Raw genomic sequence first — 20,192 nt, 5'->3', positions numbered from 1 at the left:
CAAGGACATGGCCCTGTTGGAGCGGGGCCAGAGGAGGCCACAAAGATGTCCCGAGGGCTGGAGCCCCTCTGCTGTGAGGACAGGCTGAGAGAGTTGGGGTTGTTCAGCCTGGAGAAGAGAAGGCTCTGGGAAGACCTTATCGTGGCCTTCCAGTACCTTAAGGGGGCCTACAGGAAAGGTGGGGAGGGACTTTTTACAAGGGAGTGGAGCAATACGATGAGGGGGAACAGTTTTAAACTGGAAGAGGGGAGATTTACACTAGATATTAGGAAGAAATTCTTTACCGTGAGGGTGGTGAGGCACTGGCCCAAGTTGCCCTGAGTAGCTGTGGCTGCCCCATCCCTGGAGGTGTTCAAAGCCAGGTTGGACGGGGCTTGGAGCAACCTGGGCTGGTGGGAGGTGTCCCTGCCCAGGGCAGGGGGTGGAACTGGATGATCTTTAAAGGTCCCTTCCAACTCTAACCATTCTATGATTCTATGATTTTGAAGGCCACCTGAGATACTCTCAGGTCTGGGGCTTCCTACCTAGAGCTGATTGAGCCCAAGATGAAACGACAGAGAGAAAATGATCTTCATTGGAAAAAATTACACTTTAAAACACTTACCTGACTAGTCTGGGTTAACAGTTCACAAGGCAAGGGGAGACCCCAGAGTGTCCCTTTGATACCGATCCGATAATAAAATTAGCAGAGCTTTCTGGCGAGGGAGGCATTCCACTGACATGGTTTGCACTGCAGAATAAAATCTGCAAGTGGTATGTAATGTAATAACTGATTGGGCAGGGGTTTGGAACTAGATGATCTTTAAAGTCCCTTCCAACCCAAACCATTCTGTAATTCTATGAAACTGAGCATTTTCCAGAACTAGCTTTGTATTCTGTTTGCCTTCCAGGTGAAAAAGAGGAGACAGTAATATCAGGGCAGGCAAGAAAAATAAGAGAGGAAAGTAAAAATTCACAGCTGGAAGCCACCCATGGACAAACTATACTATGATCTGGTACCCATAAATTGCAAGGAATAACTAGAAATCACACGGCAAATGGAAACCGTGTAATAAAAACACATAGAAAGGCAAGAAAAACAAAAGTTCGAGCCAGGGTGAGACTTCAAAAGTTCTCTAAGTATGTGAATCAGATAAACGTGTTTTTTTTTCTTTCTAGGTCAGTGAGGGATAATTCATACACATTTCAGGCATGTTTTAATATATCATAGATTCTGAATACAATTTTGGTTGTTTTGTTTCCGAGTGACCAGAGGTTGTCTGCACCATGTTGACTGGTACCCAGAACTCGTATCTGTTACCTTTCCAACAAGGTGTGCTGGTACAGATTTGAATCACGGGTAACCTTCTCGGGGATGCAAACATACTTCTGTATTGCTTGAGCTTCATGACACGGAAAACTGCTAATTCTTTGCTCACAAAGAACTTTGGAGCATCACATTCTCTTCATAGCTCTGAGTTTGGTTATGAAAGAGGCCATTTGATTTCCAGGTTAAGAATTAAATTTAGCAAGGCAAAAGCTGATTAAAATACATTTTACAGATACTTTACATTATATATATGTGTGTGTTTGGAATGTGGCAGATTTACTGCTATGGACTTTTAGATATAAAATGAAAAAAGAAACAAATTATGTTAAAAATGTTTCAATGAGGAATGAAGCTAGCTCTTTTTCATTTATGTTTTCAGTAAGATGAGGGTTGTTCTTGTACAAATAAAGATATCAGATTTATTTTTACAACAGCCATGGCCCTTCTCTCATGAGTGGCAGACACACAAATGATGTCAGTATGAATGACTAACAACTAAAAATAAAGCAGATATTTTTGTACAGGCTATGTAATATCCTATTAATACGAGACCATTTTGTTTAGTTTACATTTTCTTTGGACCTTGCCCATTCACAGCTTTCTCTGAGCAGTCTCCTCGTATCATATACTGCGAACTATTGTCACTCATGCACTTCTAGTGGGTTTAGAAAGAAAAAAAAAAAATCTGCCTCATTTTCATCTGATGAAAGGACTTTTCATCAAGAATTTAGGATTTCACCCCTCTCCATGACCCTTCTAATTCTACCACGTTAAAAAAGAAAATCCATAAAAACATTTCCCGACTAATCCCCTTCTCTAATATGTTGCTCTGGGTTTTTATCCCTGTAATAAATGCCTTGCTACATCCTTACTGTGATTAGTCTCATGGGATGTACATGTGATGAGCATCTCCCCGGGGTCAGACTGAACACGGGTCAGAATCCCACAGCAAATGCCGACACACGTTTGAATCCCCCAAAATGATCCAAGAAGCCAGTACTTCAGCATCCCTGTTTTACACAGAACACTGCAGCTACCAAGCTGGCAGAGGAGAGGGGCTAAGACAAAGCGTTTTTATTTTTTAAATGTGAGGACAAGGTGTTTCCAAAGTGAGGAAAAACTGGGGAATTAATGTTGTTTCATTTCCTCCAAGCACTGCACACAGTGAGTCACTAAACCTCAAACAGGCATGAGTACTCCCAGAAAATCAAAACCTCAGTGCTGACTGGATCACAGTCTTGCTAAGCAAGTCTCTAAAAGACAGAAAATATATCCGGAACCAAGTGGAATTTCTGCTCAGACAGAGAAAAAAATCAGGACCTCCTTATAGCCAGTGGTTCTGGCACTCGCACAGCACACAAGCACTGAGGACTGTAAGAGCTCGACTGCCTGTGCTTTTGGATGATGGAGAGGGAGCCTATCAGTCTCACATTGGAGTAATTTTATTCATTCTTTATAAATAATTACATTTTGACTGGAACAGGGACGTGAATCCCGATTTAATTGAACCTGGATTTTTGTCACATATGCTAAGTTTGAATGGCTTCCTCAACACTGTTACACAACTGAGACCTTTTTAAAGCCTCACTGCCTTTTTACCTGGACTCTTCGTTCTCTACATGACCTTGTTTTGTTCATTCTGACACATGTTTTGTGACAACTCAGGAACCACTGATATGGTAACACGAAATAGGATTTGATCTCGTTCTGGAAGTTTTTCCTTTGATTAGCAATGGGAGTCTGTCATACGGCGTTCCAGCCTTGCCGTGCAAACAGCCTTAAATTATACAAGATTTCATCCTAAGTAGTAACACTGACAATCCCTATGTACATTTCTTCTTTTTTCAAACTTTTTCTAAAAGCGGACTGACACGTATAAAAATCTCACTAGACTTTACCGCATCAAAGTTCTATAAAATGCTCTAAAACAAGTGCGCCTGCAAATGCTAGACCTCTGCCAGATTTTAATTCGATGTGCAAATCAGGTACTTGAAGCTGAAAAAATAATCCCTGCAGGGATGATTTGATGTTGGATGGGTATGTCCCCCTTTTTCTAACAGTAATAATTAATTTATAGCCAGTTCCAATAAACATGGTTTCCCCCCGTAAGTAAAGATGCACAACTCACAGACTAGACACAATCTCATTTTCTATTTCAGCATTTTGACACTCGTTGGTTAGTGTCCCCCACAAAAATCCTTGGTGTCAAGTTTACATCATACTACTGTAAGAAGATGTGAAAAGCGGACAAATTTCTTCTTGCATTATTTTCCAGTTCCTGTAAGAATAACTTAGAATGAAGGGCTCCTGAACTATTTTTCTTTTTAAATATTAAACTCTTCATTGAAATGTAAATCTCTTCTTCTTGTGATATTTTTGCATATAATAATCTTAAACTCTAATGTAAACAAGCATAACGAACGCTCCTACAAAATTCAGCATCCCAAGCAACCTGTTGCACTGTTTCTTCTTTTGCCAGGGAACACATTTGCTGCCTGATCTTTCTCCAGAACTGCCCAGAGCCTCTATTATTTTATTCTGGTGACAAGAATCTATGTCAATCTTATATCCTCTGCATTACCAAAATTATCGCTACATTTTTAAATCCAACAAGTCAATTGAACACAATTGTGTAGGGATAGGATGTCCACCAAAGGACAGATGATGGTAATCAACCATACTCATTCTGTATCTGTTGGCACCTCCTACATCTCTGTAAACACACTCAGTGTAGAAAGTTATTTAGTACCACCCATTACCCCCAAAATTTGATCCTTTGTAGGTACGGCAATTCTTCTGTTAAATTTTCTGAGATTAATAAGCAAAGAGTTCTGGGGTGTGCTTAAGTCTTGCTTTTTTAAAATCTTTTTTTTCCTCACTAGAAGCAACATTTTTTTTCATTTTCTTGTAATTGACCAACAAGCATCTTTCTCAACTGTTTGTTTCTCCACCCATCCAGTGACGACTCCATAATCTATACAGAAGACCCCAGGCTTTCACATTTTAACCCAAAAACCAGTATTCTTTCATAAAGGTATGAAAAGATCATATTTGCTTTTATTTTGCTTTATCTTTTTGCGTGATAGTTACTCTTAACACAGCTTTACCTCTCTCTAGATTGTACCCACTCCTTTGACACTTGAAGGCTTTTATGAAGTGGTATTATGCATTACTTCTTTTGCAGTTATTCTCATATCCCGAGTGCTTGCAAAGCAAGTTCCTAAACCATGCAAACCGCGGTCAATTTTGTTTGAATTTGAAGATGACTTCTGCTTTTCATGACTTGAATTTTATTTGATACTTGGCATTCCAAGGAAATTCTACAATGTCAGAGCTTTGCTAGCCTTCTATTAATTTTCTCTAGCCTAGATAACTTCCATTAACTGCAAATTTTTATAATGGTTTATGAAGCGTTCATAAGGGCTCTTCCAAAAGTTCTTGTGCACTATTTTCTTTAGATCATAATCATTGCTTTCCACCTGACAAGGGCACAATCTCCCAGGCTGCCAAATTATCTTTTCAGCCTTGCAGACATCATCAGCTCTCCTAGGCTGAACCTTCCTCCTTCACCCTTGTGTTGAAAATGAATCTTGCACACGTCTTATCTTTAAGTGCAGCGTTCTTCAGATTTCTGCCTTACACGTTTGGAAGACTTAACAAAAATTATTAAACCCACAAACGCTTCAGATCAGCCACATCCAAACCCAAAAATACAAACGTACCTTCTAATGGCTCTCTAATTTTTCCAACTACTGTTTGCAGGCTCAAGGGAGGAGATATTTGAAGTTTTCCTTTGTAAGATAAGTAGTTTCAGTTGCAAGGAAATTTTCAGCTGCTTAACACTTTTATTTAGAACACTGAATTTATTCCCTTTTATTTGATTTCTGTAACTGGTATTTGGCTTGTACGGATTGAGCAGAAAGCCTTTTTATTCCATGACCAGTTTTACCTGGATGTGCAAAACCACAGCTGAGACTGCGTAACAATGCACCCTTAGGAAGGGCCATCCTGTAAACGCCACTGCCCGCTTTCTCAGCCGTACCTGGATGTACTTACTGTCTACAAAGTAGTAACACAAAGTTTGGCCTCGAGTTCAACATATTCTTAGTTGGGAAGTGCATCAGTGGATGGAAATTATACATGCACCACCACACTCCCTCCCCAGTAGGTTCTACCTACCTACTTCTCCTACGTCTCACGAGGAGACTTTTTCTACTTAACCAATAAATTGCTCCTTGAGAAAAGAGCTTGAAACAGACTTGACCTTATCCCTGTTTCCTTCCTGAGCTGCTTAGATAGCTGACATGTTTACAACCTTCTAAAGCCCTGGAGTTGTCTTTCTATAATGACTGCAGAAGCAAATTACATGCTCTGCATAAAAGACAATGCTGCTAATACTGCACATATTTCTGAATTTTAGTAGTACTTTGAAGACGCTTACAGTTAAAATGGTAGCTGAATATGCATTGGTTACAAAACAGAACCAGGAACAATATACCCGGTAAAGAAACAAATGCATAAAAGCACTTCTACTGAACAGATTTTTTTTCCCCCTAAAATATAAGAGAATTTTAAAACAAAGTTTTTGCCTAGCAGAAGAAGAAGTTTATTCAAAATTAATTGTGTACTCACCTTTGACTCTATCTCCTTTGTGTAGATGTATTTCCCCTTCTCCTTGAGGTTGATATGGCTTTACGACAATAAAAAGTCTTCCAGGTACAGCACTGTAAAGCTTGCGTTTTGGACCCTGATAATCCAAGGCAGACAGAGTGTCCTTGTTGGCACTAGGATTGTAAACGGCACTGGAAATTGAAATTAAAAAACATTAACTGGTTATTTAAAATGGGCAAAGTTCATAATTTACCATCGCAATTAATTAAGCAGTGAATAACATAACTGTCTTCCAGTAAGACATCTAACCCTGCAGAAAAAAATCACGTTTTTCATCCTAAACACATGCTTTTAATGATTGAAATCTTTCTATATCCAGCACAATCAATATTCATCTGACCATGATGACCTGGAAAAGAAAACACCTAACACTAAAGTTTTCAGTTTTTCTGTAAATTAAACTTGCACATTCACAGTCCCTGATGGAGGTTAAAATTTAGATGCAAATCATACATTACGAACATCACAATTTGTCAGAAAGACTTTAAAACATCAGTATTTACTGTTATCGTTGGGAATGGGTATCTTTGTAATATTGCAACGTTTACTGAACAATCAAGACAACTGAATTAATGGACTGAATAATCAAGTTAATTCATCACTCCAAGGCCAGGAGCTAAATTTTAGATCTGCGCAAAGCATGGTTCTTACAGCTAACATATTCTCCAAAAGATCATTTCGTATTGACGGCAATCAGTAGCTCTCCCAATGACTTCAGAGTGGTATGCCCAGATAAGTCACAGGTGATCAAACAACACACAATCTACTTATGGTGTATAAAGAAGAAATTATATAAAGCCAGTGAACGATGCATAAGATCATTACTAAACCTCTGGAAAAATAAGTGAACTGTCAAAAATATAAGGTGAGAAAGAGGCAAATATTAGAGATGGTGGAAAACCTAGAGGAGATATCGTAAGAAACTTGCAATACACTACCATTCAACTTCGGAAAAAACACCCATAAAAACTTGAAGGCTTACACAGCAAGTCTAGAAACAGAAAATATTCATGAGAAAGAAGAATATTCAGAAAGATTTATAGGAAAAAGATAGAGTACCGAAGGAAGAAGAATGATTTAATGGTGGTCTAGCATTGCAACACTCCGCTTACTTTCTTTTAGGGAGAAAGAAAAGATCTCAAACTGCTATAGGCAAAATGAAATACTAGGGCTCGAGTTTCCTTTCTTCACCCTTTTTTTAACCAATCTCCTACCAGGATGGGAGTCAATAAGGCTCTCAATGTAGGTAAAGAAGAAGTTGTCTAGTAAAAAAACAAACAGTGGATCTTTCATATCAGGAACACTTCAATTTTCCTGCAGTAACTTCTTCACCATTTGGGATAGCATCCCCCATTCACCTCGTTGTTCTTTCTTCTGTTACTGAGAAGAGGTGCTAATAAAGATAAACCGTACTTAAGGGTTTAAAAGCGAGCTCTGGTTGCATGTGTGTGATGGAGTTTGCATCAGAAACCTCAGCCAGCTCTCACAGTTGTTTAAAGGAAGACAGGAAAAGACGACGTTCGGGTTTCAGTTCTTTTTCTCCATTCCTTTTTCCTTATAAGCAAAGAAACAGTCATCACCATAAAAAAATCCAGATCTATAAACTGTTCCTACACATCCGATTGCCACTCGTATCAAGCTGTATTTTCGTCCTAGTCTGGCAGCAGCTATTCACCATGTTACAGCCCAGCATCTTCCTTAACTCCTATCACAGAAGATTCATTCATTTTCTCTCTTACTGAAAGAGGAGGGGGAAACGGCACATTGAACCTCCGCACTCAACGCGTCATTTCTCACGAGACAGGCTTACTAATGGAAACCAGGGCTACAACATGGGACAGGTGACTTCTTCAAAAAAGATCTTTCCTCTCCTCCCTTGTTCCCAGCTTGGGCTCCCAGTCCAGCAAGTCCCATGCCATGAAGGAGCAGGAGGAGGATGTGGAGGTTTCAGAAGATGTGTGGAGATGTTTCCCTCTCATCCAGAAGAAGGTGGCCATCCTTGATGGCTCAGCCCTGACTGAGGATGTGCTGGCGCCTCTATTCACAAATGGACAAATCCCACAGGAAGGGTGCCAGTTCCCCTGCCTCCCCCAGCACCCCCCAAGCCAGTTTGGGATGGAAAGCAGCTGCCTCACGAGAAGGAAAACACCTGAGCCACAGAGGCAGTAAAGATCACAGGAACCCCTTCCAGCATCGCTTTCCACCCCCTTTCCATAACACAAACCCCACAAACCTCATTAACCCTTTGTTGTACTCTAACTTTTCTCCATTAACTTACCCCTTCTGGCTGCTTCTGCTCCAGAACCCAATCTACTGCTATGTCAACAAGGACTTTTTCAGCTAAGGGGAGCAACAGCTTCGTGGTGAATGTATTATTTGCAAATAATAAGCAGAGACAGCAACAATTGCCACATTTAGCTGACAGTAAGTAGGTGGTCATACAGTTAAACAAAATCTGTGAGGGGAGTGTCATGTAAGCCGCCATTCATGACTGCAAAACAGGCCTGGGGCAAGAAAAGGCATTGCTGGCACAAACAATTGTATTTAAAATCCTTTTAGTTGTCTTTAAATTTAGAGAGCCTCCAGCTCTCTTCTGAGTACTTGTGTCTACGCTGGACATCTCTAAAACAAATCTTGATGGTACATATGAAACTCCGCAGCTGGGTAGCAGTTTAAGTAGCTGCGGTACTGATGCACTAGAAGACCAACATTTTATTTCCACAAAATTTCAGGCATTAAATTGGTTTCCATTATCATTTGTGCTATTTTCAAACTCACGCGCTCTCAGAAAGGGAAGGGGACTTTGGCTGAACAAAGCCAAAGCAAATCAACATTTGCTTGTTCAAAAAAAATTTTAATTGTTCCCTCCACCTCAAGGGCTTTTTATACTTCAAGAATTTGGAAGTGCATTATCCTAGGAATATTGATGAAAAGGCACATTTTATCCCTTCCAGCTGCAATACTCATTGACTCTAAGGTAAAGCCTCCCACTCCAGTGGCATCAGCAATATGCAGTGGCATATGAGGGCACTCCTCCTCGGAAACGCACCTCGTGGCCACCTCCTCACCTGAGCGAAGCCTCATTACAGACAACCTCTTTTTAAGCTGATATGGGTCTCTGGGAGGAAATGTCACCCAAATTCTAACCAAATGAGTTTTTGCCGTAATTGTAACATACAACCAGGTCAGATGAGTTTGCTCTACTGCATGAAACCACCCACATAAGAAATTTGTGTCCTGTTCCTTCCAGTGATTCTTACATTTCAGGCTTTTTTTTTTTTTTTTTAAAAAACAATGCACCGTATTTCCACTCTCCGGCAGTATTGTTACTAGCACAAATAGTGCTTGTCAGTTTGGGTGCCTACAGCCAAAGAGAAAAGAAGAATGTGCAAGGTAGCAGGTGACAGCTTCCACTACATGTCATTTCGTTTTACTGACTTGAAAACTCAAGTAAAGATCCATTATCCCTACAAATGACAAGGAGAAACCAACAGGTGCGTTTCTTAACAATATTCGTGCCCTTTCCTTACTCTGAACAGCGGATGTCTTTTGATACTAGGAAACAGGACAAAGCCTGATATTTTAAATGACCATTGAATTAAATGTGTTTGGTCAAAACATTTAAGCTCTGATTCTCTCCATCAGTACTCAGCTCTGCCTCCCTGCATTTTTGCAGCCCTGTGCTTCAACCCCTCGTCCTGGTGCAGCTCCATCGCTTGCACATTTGGCAGATGCAGTTCCCGGGTCCTCCTCAAAGTGAAGCTGCAATTGCCTGTTTGCAGGGCAGTGGCTTCACAAAGCTGAAGCCCGCATTTGTGATTAAAACTTAGACAGATCCTCTGTTTTATTATATTGCTCACAATACCTACATCACTCTAATTAGTCGGGATTTGCTCTCCAGCGGGACATAGCTGCAGGATATTTGCAGAGTGCGCCTGCTAAATCACATTTGTAATTCAAGAGGAAAGAAAGAGCAGCAAAGTCATAGGGAATGCAAAACCCTCCAGCAAGGATAACCATGAAAGAAGCCCATGACATCTATCTCCACCATCTCAAGAAGCCCCCTTCACTCTCGGCCAGCCTCCTACACAGCTCCACTTATTCCTCTCAGTCATTCCCTCTATTTTACTCTTTGGTTTAGCACACATCTACAGAAGGGAGAACTTAAACAGTCTCTGCTTCATCACCCATGAGCGGCTCCAACATAGGTTTCAGGCATGACCAAGGGTGTCATGAAGGGACCAAGTAGCTCTGAAACATTTTACTTTGCTGTTAAATACAATCGTTACTTCAGCTATTAAAAGATTTTGAGGGCTAGCACCTTCATTTGGAGGTGTGAACTCAGTGACAAGTCACCGCTGAGCTTTGCGGAACTTTAAAGTCAGCCTGGCTGCTGGAGCTCCATGAGGAAACAGCTGGCTTTGACTGAAGCTTCCAGTTAAAATATTCACACTTGGACATGTTCCGCTGTGCTGCGATTTTATTACCTATATATTATATAGAGTGCAAAACGGGCATATAAATAACAGGAAAGAACACAGCAGTCCAGCATGATGACATTAGGGATATCTCATGCTGTGCAAATAGTCAAAAAGTCACCTGATGTGCCTGTGCTGCTGCCGTTTGGCATCCTCTCCCAGCCTGTTCAGGGAGGGCGACCGGCTCCGGGAGGACGGAGTGTAACTCCCCACAGTTTTTACAGTTCCATTAGGATTATTCTGCATCTGTTGAAGTAGATGAGGTGAAAGGCTGCGGTGTGAAGAAGCAGAGGAGGAGGCTGACCACTCAGGGAGGTTGTTGATGTTCAGATTGTTGTCGCTGTTGGAACGAAGCAAGATCCGAGGCGCCGCTAAGGTGCTTGGGGGTCTCCGCCTTCTGTTCGAATAGGTGGGAGCCTCTCTAAAGGGCACTGTGTGAAGAAAAGACACCCGGGGTAATCTCAGATGATTTCACCATTTATATGTGTTTACCACCTCATAAAAAGATTTAGCAACATATGGCATTGTTTCTTCTGCCGAGACAGAAACTCCACCTTGCCTGCACAGCTAATCAGATTCATTGTCTTTAAAACATCGTTAAAACTGAAAACAACCGGGCAACGTTAACCTGTTTACTGGCTTTAATAAATAGTTAGGCAACACCAGCGGCATCAGTCTGCTGAACAGTCTGAACTATGGTCTAGGAAATGGGAAACACTTCATTACTGTGAAGTTTGAGTCTAAAAAGTTCATATTCATGCTATGTTGTCGTATTTAATCAGAAAGTCATGGAACAGGGCTGATTGATTGTCAGAATTTTTGAAGCGTGAACCTCTAACTTCCTTCTCCCATTGGCACCCAAACTGGGAGAATTTTGTTTCATCGCAAGTTCAGGCCCAACCTGAAATCTGTAGTGTTAACAGTCACCTTATCCCCATCTTCCAGGTTAAAAATTGAGGACATAGATTTTTCTCCTGGCAGAACTCTATTACATTGCTGTAATCCCTAGGTATTCCCCTCCTTCTAATCTAGGCATTTCTACCGCATCTATTACTATTGTATATAGAACATATTACCCGAGGGTAATACACTCACTCCGTCACGTGCTGTGTCCCAAAGAGAACATGACTGTATCCAAGGGCTGCAATATACTAGTTAATGAAATAGTCATAACAGAAAACAAAAGCAAGGGCAATAAAAATCTAATACAAACCAGAGGGCCCATCCTTTCATCAGTGTTATTGGTAGGGCGCTGCAGCCACACGAGAATTTCTACAAGCAGACGCTACGGTTTCCAGATCCCCTTTTTTCACTGTAGCGAGTCAGTTAGTTCCAAGTGCAACTTACAGGGCAAATTTCCTAATGAAAGGCACCCGACTATCGCTAGATGCGATGGCATTTCCTACCCATATTATAAGGTAATAAAGGATCTGACCCTGAAAACTCCCGCTTGCCTCGGTCCCCATTCAGGCAACTACTCTCATTAGTGTATTTCAGTGGAACTCAAGGGGGTCGCAGGATTTGACCCAAAGTGCACATATTTACATCTGAAAAGTCGCAGTAGTATAACTAACAAAAGGCAGCCAGGCATTATTCTGAGGACTTCATTGAGCTGTTGTCATTTTCAAAAAATCGTATTTCAATTGGGAAAGAAGCCCCACAAAATATCATCCTACATGTCTTAAGTGCCAGTAAGTGCCATTTATAAAGTGCCAAAAATGTCTACACGTTCAATACCCTTCAAAAACACCCCAAATCCAGAATAAGAATGTCTGTCATACCGTGCGAGTAAATAAATTCACATAAATATGAATACACATAGGAATCAATCTGTCCTGCCTTGAAATACAGCCTTTAATTGAGAGAATACAGCAAAATTTAAGGTTTCAGAGCAAGACCAAAAGCATATTTATAACATAAAATAAAGATGGAACTGCAAATAAAAGAATGGTTTATATCATCTTCACCAGAATCGGTTTATGATTAACTGTGATTCTGAATATTTTAAAATAACATCCTTCGTATTTCTAATGAGCTGAAACTTTCTCTGGTAAATAGGTCGACAACATCAGAACAACCAAACAAGAGAACAGTGCGCAGAGAGAGAAAGGGCTTTAAATTCATTTCCATAATATTTCATTTGAAACGAGGCTGAAATAAGGGAAGTAGTCTTTAAAGTTGTTAAGGGGGATAAAGCACAGAAGTCCAATATTTATGCCAGAAACCATCGGAAACTCTCATTTTCAGACTATTTCAAGTCTTTCATATTTCGTATTTTTTAAGATTGCAAAGCAGCAGAGTATGTCACTGAAGGCGCCTTGGTGCGTCAAATGTCACGGTGAAAGCCCCGGTTAGCACTAACTTAAAGAAAACTCACAGCACTTATTTCCACAATGGACATATACAGATCCTCTAGACTGACACACAGGACACAGACGTGCCATTTGTACGTTCCTGTACTTTTGGCGTTTGGAATACAGCACTAGAAATTATTTCAGTGAAGACAGGGAGCTTTCCCAGGTACAATAAAGCGGAATTGCTACTGTAATTATTTCAGTAAAAGAGAAAGCACACAAAACCGAATACCGGGACCGTTTGGGACACAGAGGTTTGCTAGCTGAAGGTCTACTGCTGTTCCTCAGGGTCACCACAGTTTGTCTTGGACTTCAGTAAAAATTAGATCTGACCCTTAAATCTGAATTTTTCATGAACTTAAACAGGTAACGCTGCAAGCAGACTGCCGAGCCTTCCAGCCACAGATGGATGAAACTAAATATTGCCAACATTTTGGGGATGTTTACTGTAACTTTTGAGAGGTTGGTGGGATACCTTCTGGTGGGAGTGGGAGGGAGCACGAGGGGCACGGCACTCAGGCACGGCGGCAGGACGGACGGAGAATTGCTGAGCATGTTTATACCGACAGATTTTAAAAAGCACAAAACTGGCGCATTCATCCCTGCTGAAAAACAGGGTATGTTTTGGATGTACGCACACTCTCCAGGTACCGGATTAAATTAAGTCTTTTTCCCTTGCATACCTTAGAAGGATCTTACATGACCATTTAGGAGTGAGCTTTTGCTTTGCTATTAGTGTTCTAGTCTTAGGAGAGAACTACAAGCAAAATTAGCCTTTACTACAGAAAATAAACAGGACAGGGGACGACTAATTACACCAATTGACGTGTGTCTAACACAAATCTTTTATAGAAAGAGTTAAAAATAAGCATTTCCGTGCCTAAAGTGATTAATATTCCACCCAACTGTTTCTTTTCCCCAGCAATCTGCAAACTGTAAGTGGGTGGATATTTTTTTAGCTGCTTCTTATAGGCATTATTTATATTATTTTCACAATAAAAAAATAACTACAACAGAAAACGATGAAATGCAAATGTCCATGCTTTAGCCCCTGTTGGACACTGTTTTTTCCCTAATATTTCAGCATCTTCGGAACTGCAAGTATAACTGTTGCAAAACTTGTTCGGGAAAAACACTTGATATAAAATGACATGAAAATGTCTGAACTAATTTCATGCCCCTGAAGTTTAAAATAATCACCCCTAAAAGCATACCTAGAAGTACCATTTAATCCTTCCTCCAGCTCTCAGAATTCTATTCCTGGCATTTCATACATCTGAAGGGGCAATTCGGCACCGTTCACTGACAAAATTCACCTAGGAAATTCCTTACGTGGCTTCAAATGCATTTCTCAGGGAACAAAAACATTTTTACAACTACTTGACTCTTCAGAGAAAAACCTAAAATGAATAAAGTCACATCCAGCCTTAATAATCACTTGCCTAAATGGACTGTCTAACACAAGATAATTTTGAAAAAGAAATTGCAGGAATTGATTAATTATAGAGTCACTAAGCCGATCGTATTAAATGTACACAAGAAAACACCAGTCTGAAACATCAAAGTGTTCTGCTTTCATTGCTTACCTTCTTTCTTTGTGAAGGCATTTAACAAAGACTTCATTTTCCCTTTTTACTTTAGCAGCAATCCCCTCATTATATAACCTTTGCTGGGAAGAAAGAGGTAAAAAAAAATATACTACTAATAAAAAAGAAAAAGAAAAAGAAAGCTACCCAATTTCTATGTGTTCAGGCTGCCTGCACCCTGACATAAGCAGCAGGTTTCTGGGCACTGTGTAATTGCGAGCATAGCTGGGCACGCAGTACCCAGCGTTCTGGTGACAAAGCCCACCCCACATTCTGTCTGTCAGCTGGGAGCCAACTGTGCATAGACTGGAGCTGCTCAGGAAAAAAAAAAAAAAATTAAAAAAAAAAATCTTGCTATCTTTCACAGCATTAGTCATGTGAACACCACCGCCACAGCCTCGCAGACGACACTCTTGCCTCCGCCAGCGCTGCGTTTGTGCAGGAGCGACCGGCGGGCTGAGGGAGGTGCAGGCGGCTGGAGCTCCGAAGGAGACCCGAAAATTCATATTTGCCAAGGGCAGGGGACGGCGAGGCGCGACAAGGGGCTTCGCGGCGGCGCTCCACAGGCTGCAGCTGGGGAAAGGAGAACCTCGACAGAGATGAGAGCTGCTGTGGAACTGCATTCAGCTTTTAAACTTGCACAGCTGACTCTCGGCGCACAGAGGCTTTTTGCTATTTATTTGCTTTTTGCTCTTTATCTGCTTTTTGCTCTTTGTCTGCTTTTGCTCTTTATTTGCTTGCTTACTACAATGCTCCAAAGAGCCAATTTGAGAAAAAGTACAAATCACGCCGAGCCTCACACGATGACTACCTTAAGAACAGAGACAAAAGTGCTGCTAAACAGACTATCTTAACATGGCCTATATTCCAGGCTGAAACAGATGAGATACAAGCACAATTATGTTCCACTCCCCTTCCACTGCACTGGAATGAAACAGAATTTCTTTTTGCACAGGGTGAAAAAATACACCCATTTGACCGAGCCGTTTCGCTACATTCAGTGCAGATGCCAGGAAACAAAAGATGTAGCCATTGCTGGTTTTAATGTACTAATTCAGAAAAAAAATAAATTCTATAGATAGCTGTGCCAGCCAGTGCAAACACGCTCCCAGAGGTAGGGCAAGTAACTGAAACGGGTAGATGGGAAGCAGGAGGGAGGTGCTAAAAATCACAAAAATTTTAAGCATAACTAGTTAAATGTAAGATAGAAAGATTCCAAAGAATAGGAAATTCACTCCTTTAAAAAAAAAAAAAAAAAAAGAGTAACCTACATCAAAAAATTGCCTTCAAATAGTATAAACTATGTAATAGTTAATAAATACTTATCCCATTTCAGACATCTCTGCCGATCACTAATGCATCTATTTTGAAAATTAGGTCTTTTTCTTACTGAGAAAACTGCCTCAAGAAAGACAGAAAATAAATGACTTAAATGGATTTAACCTCTGTTATACATAACGAACTCATATTTAACTCAACACTGAAAAGAATTAGTAAGCATAAATAAATTTAATAGTTGAAACTTAAGTTAACATTCCAGAGTGTACACAGTTACTAATTTATAAAGAAAGGAATATTTCTCTTAGTTAATATAATTTCATGCTTTGGTTCAATTTACTTTTAAAAGCCACTATTCCTAGCAGGTGGAAATCTTTTCAGAGTAAATGTCGGACAGAGCATATGTACATCATTAAACGTCTTTATTCGACAGGAAGAATTTTCTTCTTAACTTTGAAAAAATGCAAAGCTTTCTAAAGAATAACTCTGAACTGTTATTTACTAACTTATAAATATGTGCATTAATTAGCTCCCCAGGAGAATCAATATCGTTTCCACAACAAGAACTGCTACGCCAGAACAACCGTGCCGCTAATTTGAATCATAAGCTTCTGTGCCTTACTTTTTCTAACATCTTCATTCAATCCCCCTGATTATATTTGGAGCTACAAATGACAAAGGAGCTATAACTATTAATAATATTTTACATTTCCATAGCGCTTTCTAACTAAACTTTGCCAATAGTATGCGAGGGCTTGTGAACTCTGCATGAAAACCTCAGTATCTGGTGGTGCTCCTGTTTCGATAGCCACATGGAGCTCGACTAGCAAGTTTTATGGTGGTAGTTCCCGAAATGTTCAGGAAAGAGACTGAAATCTTAATTTTTGCTTACTGACAGGGCTGAGATAGTCCTTTGTAAAAGTCAGGCCAGCTCTTGCTGGTGATCCTTTACTACTTTTTAGCAACCGCGTGCTGACACATGGGCTGTGCCGCTGCACAGCATCTCCTCAGCTCCAGGCACTGCCGCCGTGCCCGTGGGCACAGGTTCCCTCAGAACTGCATCTTCATTTTACACAGCGTAGGGCAATACACTTTATGCACGATACCGCACATAGATTGATCCCCGTATACTTCCAGAGGAGAATTACCTGTCGTGCCCACAGGAAGAGAAGAGAATCACTGCCCCCCTATGCTCAGTTCTGTGCTTTAATAACCAGAACACCAGTCACAGAAAATTGCATCCCAGTTCTAAGCATTAGCTATCTCCAAAAGGATGGGATGTCAGCGTCACTCAAGTTTCTCTAAGCAGAACGTCCCGGGCATCTGACTGAGGTGGTGACACTGGTGTAGAAACCTGGGAGTCGAATCCTGCCTTTTCCTTTATGCAGGTGTCAGTGTTTCCCAGTAATGATAGCCTAAGTACCTAATGACAGCACGGAGGCGAGGAAAGGGTTAACACCATTGTGCTCATTCATGTCTGTTCATATACAGTAAAATAAAAACAGACAGGCAACTGTAGTCAATCAAAATCAATCCCGGGGGGTATTTTTATTAGATTCTTGCCAGAGCTGGAGCATTTCATCATCTAGAGATTTCTAATCAGTGTTATAAAAACATAAGAAATATTAAAGTCACTTGAAATTATTGAGTTTCATGGAAATTGTGGGAACTCTCTCTCTGATCTACACCATCAGATATATCACCTGATGAGTGATCATTTTATTCCATTTAACTGTCTGTCTTCTCCCAAACACAGGGAATATAATTTCTTCCTCCATGGCAGAGCCTACTGCAATAAACACTATTGTACATTTGGAAAATATGACAATCAAGGAAGTCAGTGAACTCTTTGCAGCTGCAGTTTTCAATTTTTTTCCTAATTTTCAATAATAGCTTATTAGAATTTGTTTATTTTAACTGAGTCCTAAAATCTGTAGTGTTGGGAAGTTAAAGAAGAAGATACTCCAGCAGCTTCCACTTTTTCAAGCTTTTCCTGAAAGATTTTCTGCCTCACAATGGTAGTCTTGGCATTATTAGGTCAGGACAAAAAACCTAAGAATTTGACTCTGCCAGCACACGACAATAATATAAGCCATTAGTGTCCCTAATGTAAAAATCATGAAAAACCTTCCAGATATGGGTAAGCCCTAATTTCCCTACTTCTTCTGTAGGTCAGGAAAATGTCTGTGAGCTCTGCATGGGGATGTCTCTGGGAAAAAAAGGCCACCTTAAACAGAAATCAAAACATGGTTTTAAGTTAATTTTGAGTAGCATTTTTTTGTACATTTGTAACATCAAGTTCCCAAATTTTATAGGCATTTCAGTCCATAGATCCCATTAGAAATCTGTGGAAATCAGTTAGTTACTCTTGAGGATCTGGTTTTAGGCACTTAAATGCCTTTAGAGAAGCACCAAATTATCTGTTTGACCAAATCTACGGTTTTGATTAATCTTCCCACCAACACATCTCTAAGAGCAAGGGCTTCTCACATAATGGTAGAACACAGTTATAACTGCCATGCTTTATTCTTTTTTGATTTTGTCCATTTTGGAGTTCTTGCCAGAAAAATCCCTTTAACTTGTATACACATCTAGGTTTTTGTTAAAAATACAGTTCTTGTATAATGTGTGTGTATATATATAAATGTATAAATGCATTTCTCTCCACTATAAAATAGGCTTCCTGTATGCTAAGCTACCAACTGGAGAGTTAGACAAGAAAAGACAGATTCAAATATAGACTGTGAAGTAGAAAAAGGCTCCTGAAAGGAAAAGAACAAAACCAACCCTAGGTTGGTACAGTGCTTCCAGATTACTTATTCCAGAAAGGCCCGAGGTGGTCAGGAACACGGGCAGTGGTGACCGATTCAGAAGGAATCCACCTCAGGGTAACAGCTAAAGCTATTTTATAAAGCAAAGTGCGGGGGGTTTTTTTATTATTATTTTTTTTCTGAAAAAATCTGAGGAGTTTGCTCAGGAAACTGCAGATAAACCAGCAGTGAGAGAGAAGCATTTGAGCCCACTTCAACCATGCTTGAAGAGCGGCTCTCTAGCTGACCTAGCACTAGCGTCTCTCTCGCAACATCGCTGTTAGGATCTTCTCAGCACCCAGCTGCTGCTGGCATCAGCCAGCTCCTGGTAGTAGCCCCCAGGCAGGCAGGCAGGCAGGCAGCCCAAGTCTGAAGGGCAGAATGGGGGCAGGAGACTGTGTGTAGGAAAGGACAGCAGAGGGATGGCTCAGGAACAGATGGCAAGAGTTATCAATTGGAAGGAGAAAGAAAAAAAAACAAAAACAAAACAAAAAAAATAGCCGTGCAAGTTCCGTAGCCATGTGCCAGACATCCCTTCCGTCACCTGGCGTTTCTACTACGTTGCCATCCCCAAACTTTGCCCGCATTGACAAGGGCCAGTCTCACTCTGCTCTCCCGAGGAACCTAGCACGTTCACAGAACTTGCTTAAAAAACAACAGCAAGGAGTTGGAAGGCTTAATTAGATGCAATTCTTTGTGTCGTGGAGTGAACTGGCCACTGCTGGGCTCTCCAATTCAGCAGAAAACACTTTACTCAATTCCTGTTATTAGAAGTATTCTAATAACTAAGCCCGTGAGGCATATGTCTTTGTGGGTACATTTCAAAGGAATTTAAAAGTTGATGAATATACAGTTGCCACACATAAATGAGCTTAAAATCATAGGAAGTAAAAATCAATCCCTCCTTCTTACCATACTCACATGATTGCAAATAAGCAGCAATGCAAGAAGAACATTCAAAGAGCTGCATGCTTCTGCAGAAGGGAGACGTTCACCTTAAGGCTTTACTTTCAGATGCTTACACAACATCAAGAAGATACAGAGAATCTTCTATTTAGATTACATTTGAAAATTGCTAAGTATCGCTTAAAACTTGTTACATGTCAGAACAAATGTCTGAACTCTCTTTGATAGGTTAGAAGATAATAGGTTTAGAAATTATGATTCAAAAGAGCTTGAATATTATGGGGCTTCCCTTTTTAAAATAAAAACAAATTACCAGGCTCAATGTGGTAATACCCACAAATATCTGAAGCTCTGACTGCAGTGATACAGATACACAGACCAGAATTTACCTGAGAAGCGGAATAAAACCTCTGTCCCCAAGGATGAGAGGCTGCTCTGTAGCCTGCAATTGTGTGAGGAATCTGGGTCGGCGCGAATAGAAGCGGAACAATGGAAGGTTAAAAGGTGGGAGAATGAAACCCTCCAATTTCGATTTCGTGTGAAAGGCTGGAAGTGGGGAGGAAACAATGGCCAATAATGAGGGAGATGCAGCTTGAAGAGAGGGAAAAGCAAATGCAATGAGAGAAAGCTACAATAGCCAAAGGAGAATTTTAAAACATGATTGAAATCTATCAGGGATGTCGAAGAAAGCAGCCCATTTGAATAAAATATGTACAGCTCACTTTCATTCTAACAGGTACACTGCTCTGAAGAAAAAGCAACTTATCCAAACAAAAACCTGCATTTTATCTAGTTCTGTT

General features: G+C 40.5%; 1 protein-coding gene across 1 annotated transcript in view; it reads right to left on the bottom strand.

The window, feature by feature from the left end:
• SHANK2 (SH3 and multiple ankyrin repeat domains 2) overlaps nt 1-20,192 on the bottom strand; it is a 315,102-nt gene that overhangs the window by 214,830 nt on the left and 80,080 nt on the right. The window contains exons 10-11 of the mRNA XM_009886245.1: nt 10,580-10,889; nt 5,942-6,111 (exon numbers count right to left, since the gene is read on the bottom strand). Of these exons, the coding sequence (XP_009884547.1) occupies nt 5,942-6,111; nt 10,580-10,889 (480 nt within the window). The remainder of the gene's footprint in view (nt 1-5,941; nt 6,112-10,579; nt 10,890-20,192) is intronic.

Source organism: Charadrius vociferus, unplaced genomic scaffold, assembly GCF_000708025.1.
Source record: "Charadrius vociferus isolate BGI_N301 unplaced genomic scaffold, ASM70802v2 scaffold115, whole genome shotgun sequence".
Lineage (NCBI taxonomy): Eukaryota > Metazoa > Chordata > Aves > Charadriiformes > Charadriidae > Charadrius > Charadrius vociferus.
Note: the sequence above shows the minus strand (reverse complement) of the source record. Positions and strands in the feature narration are given on the sequence as shown.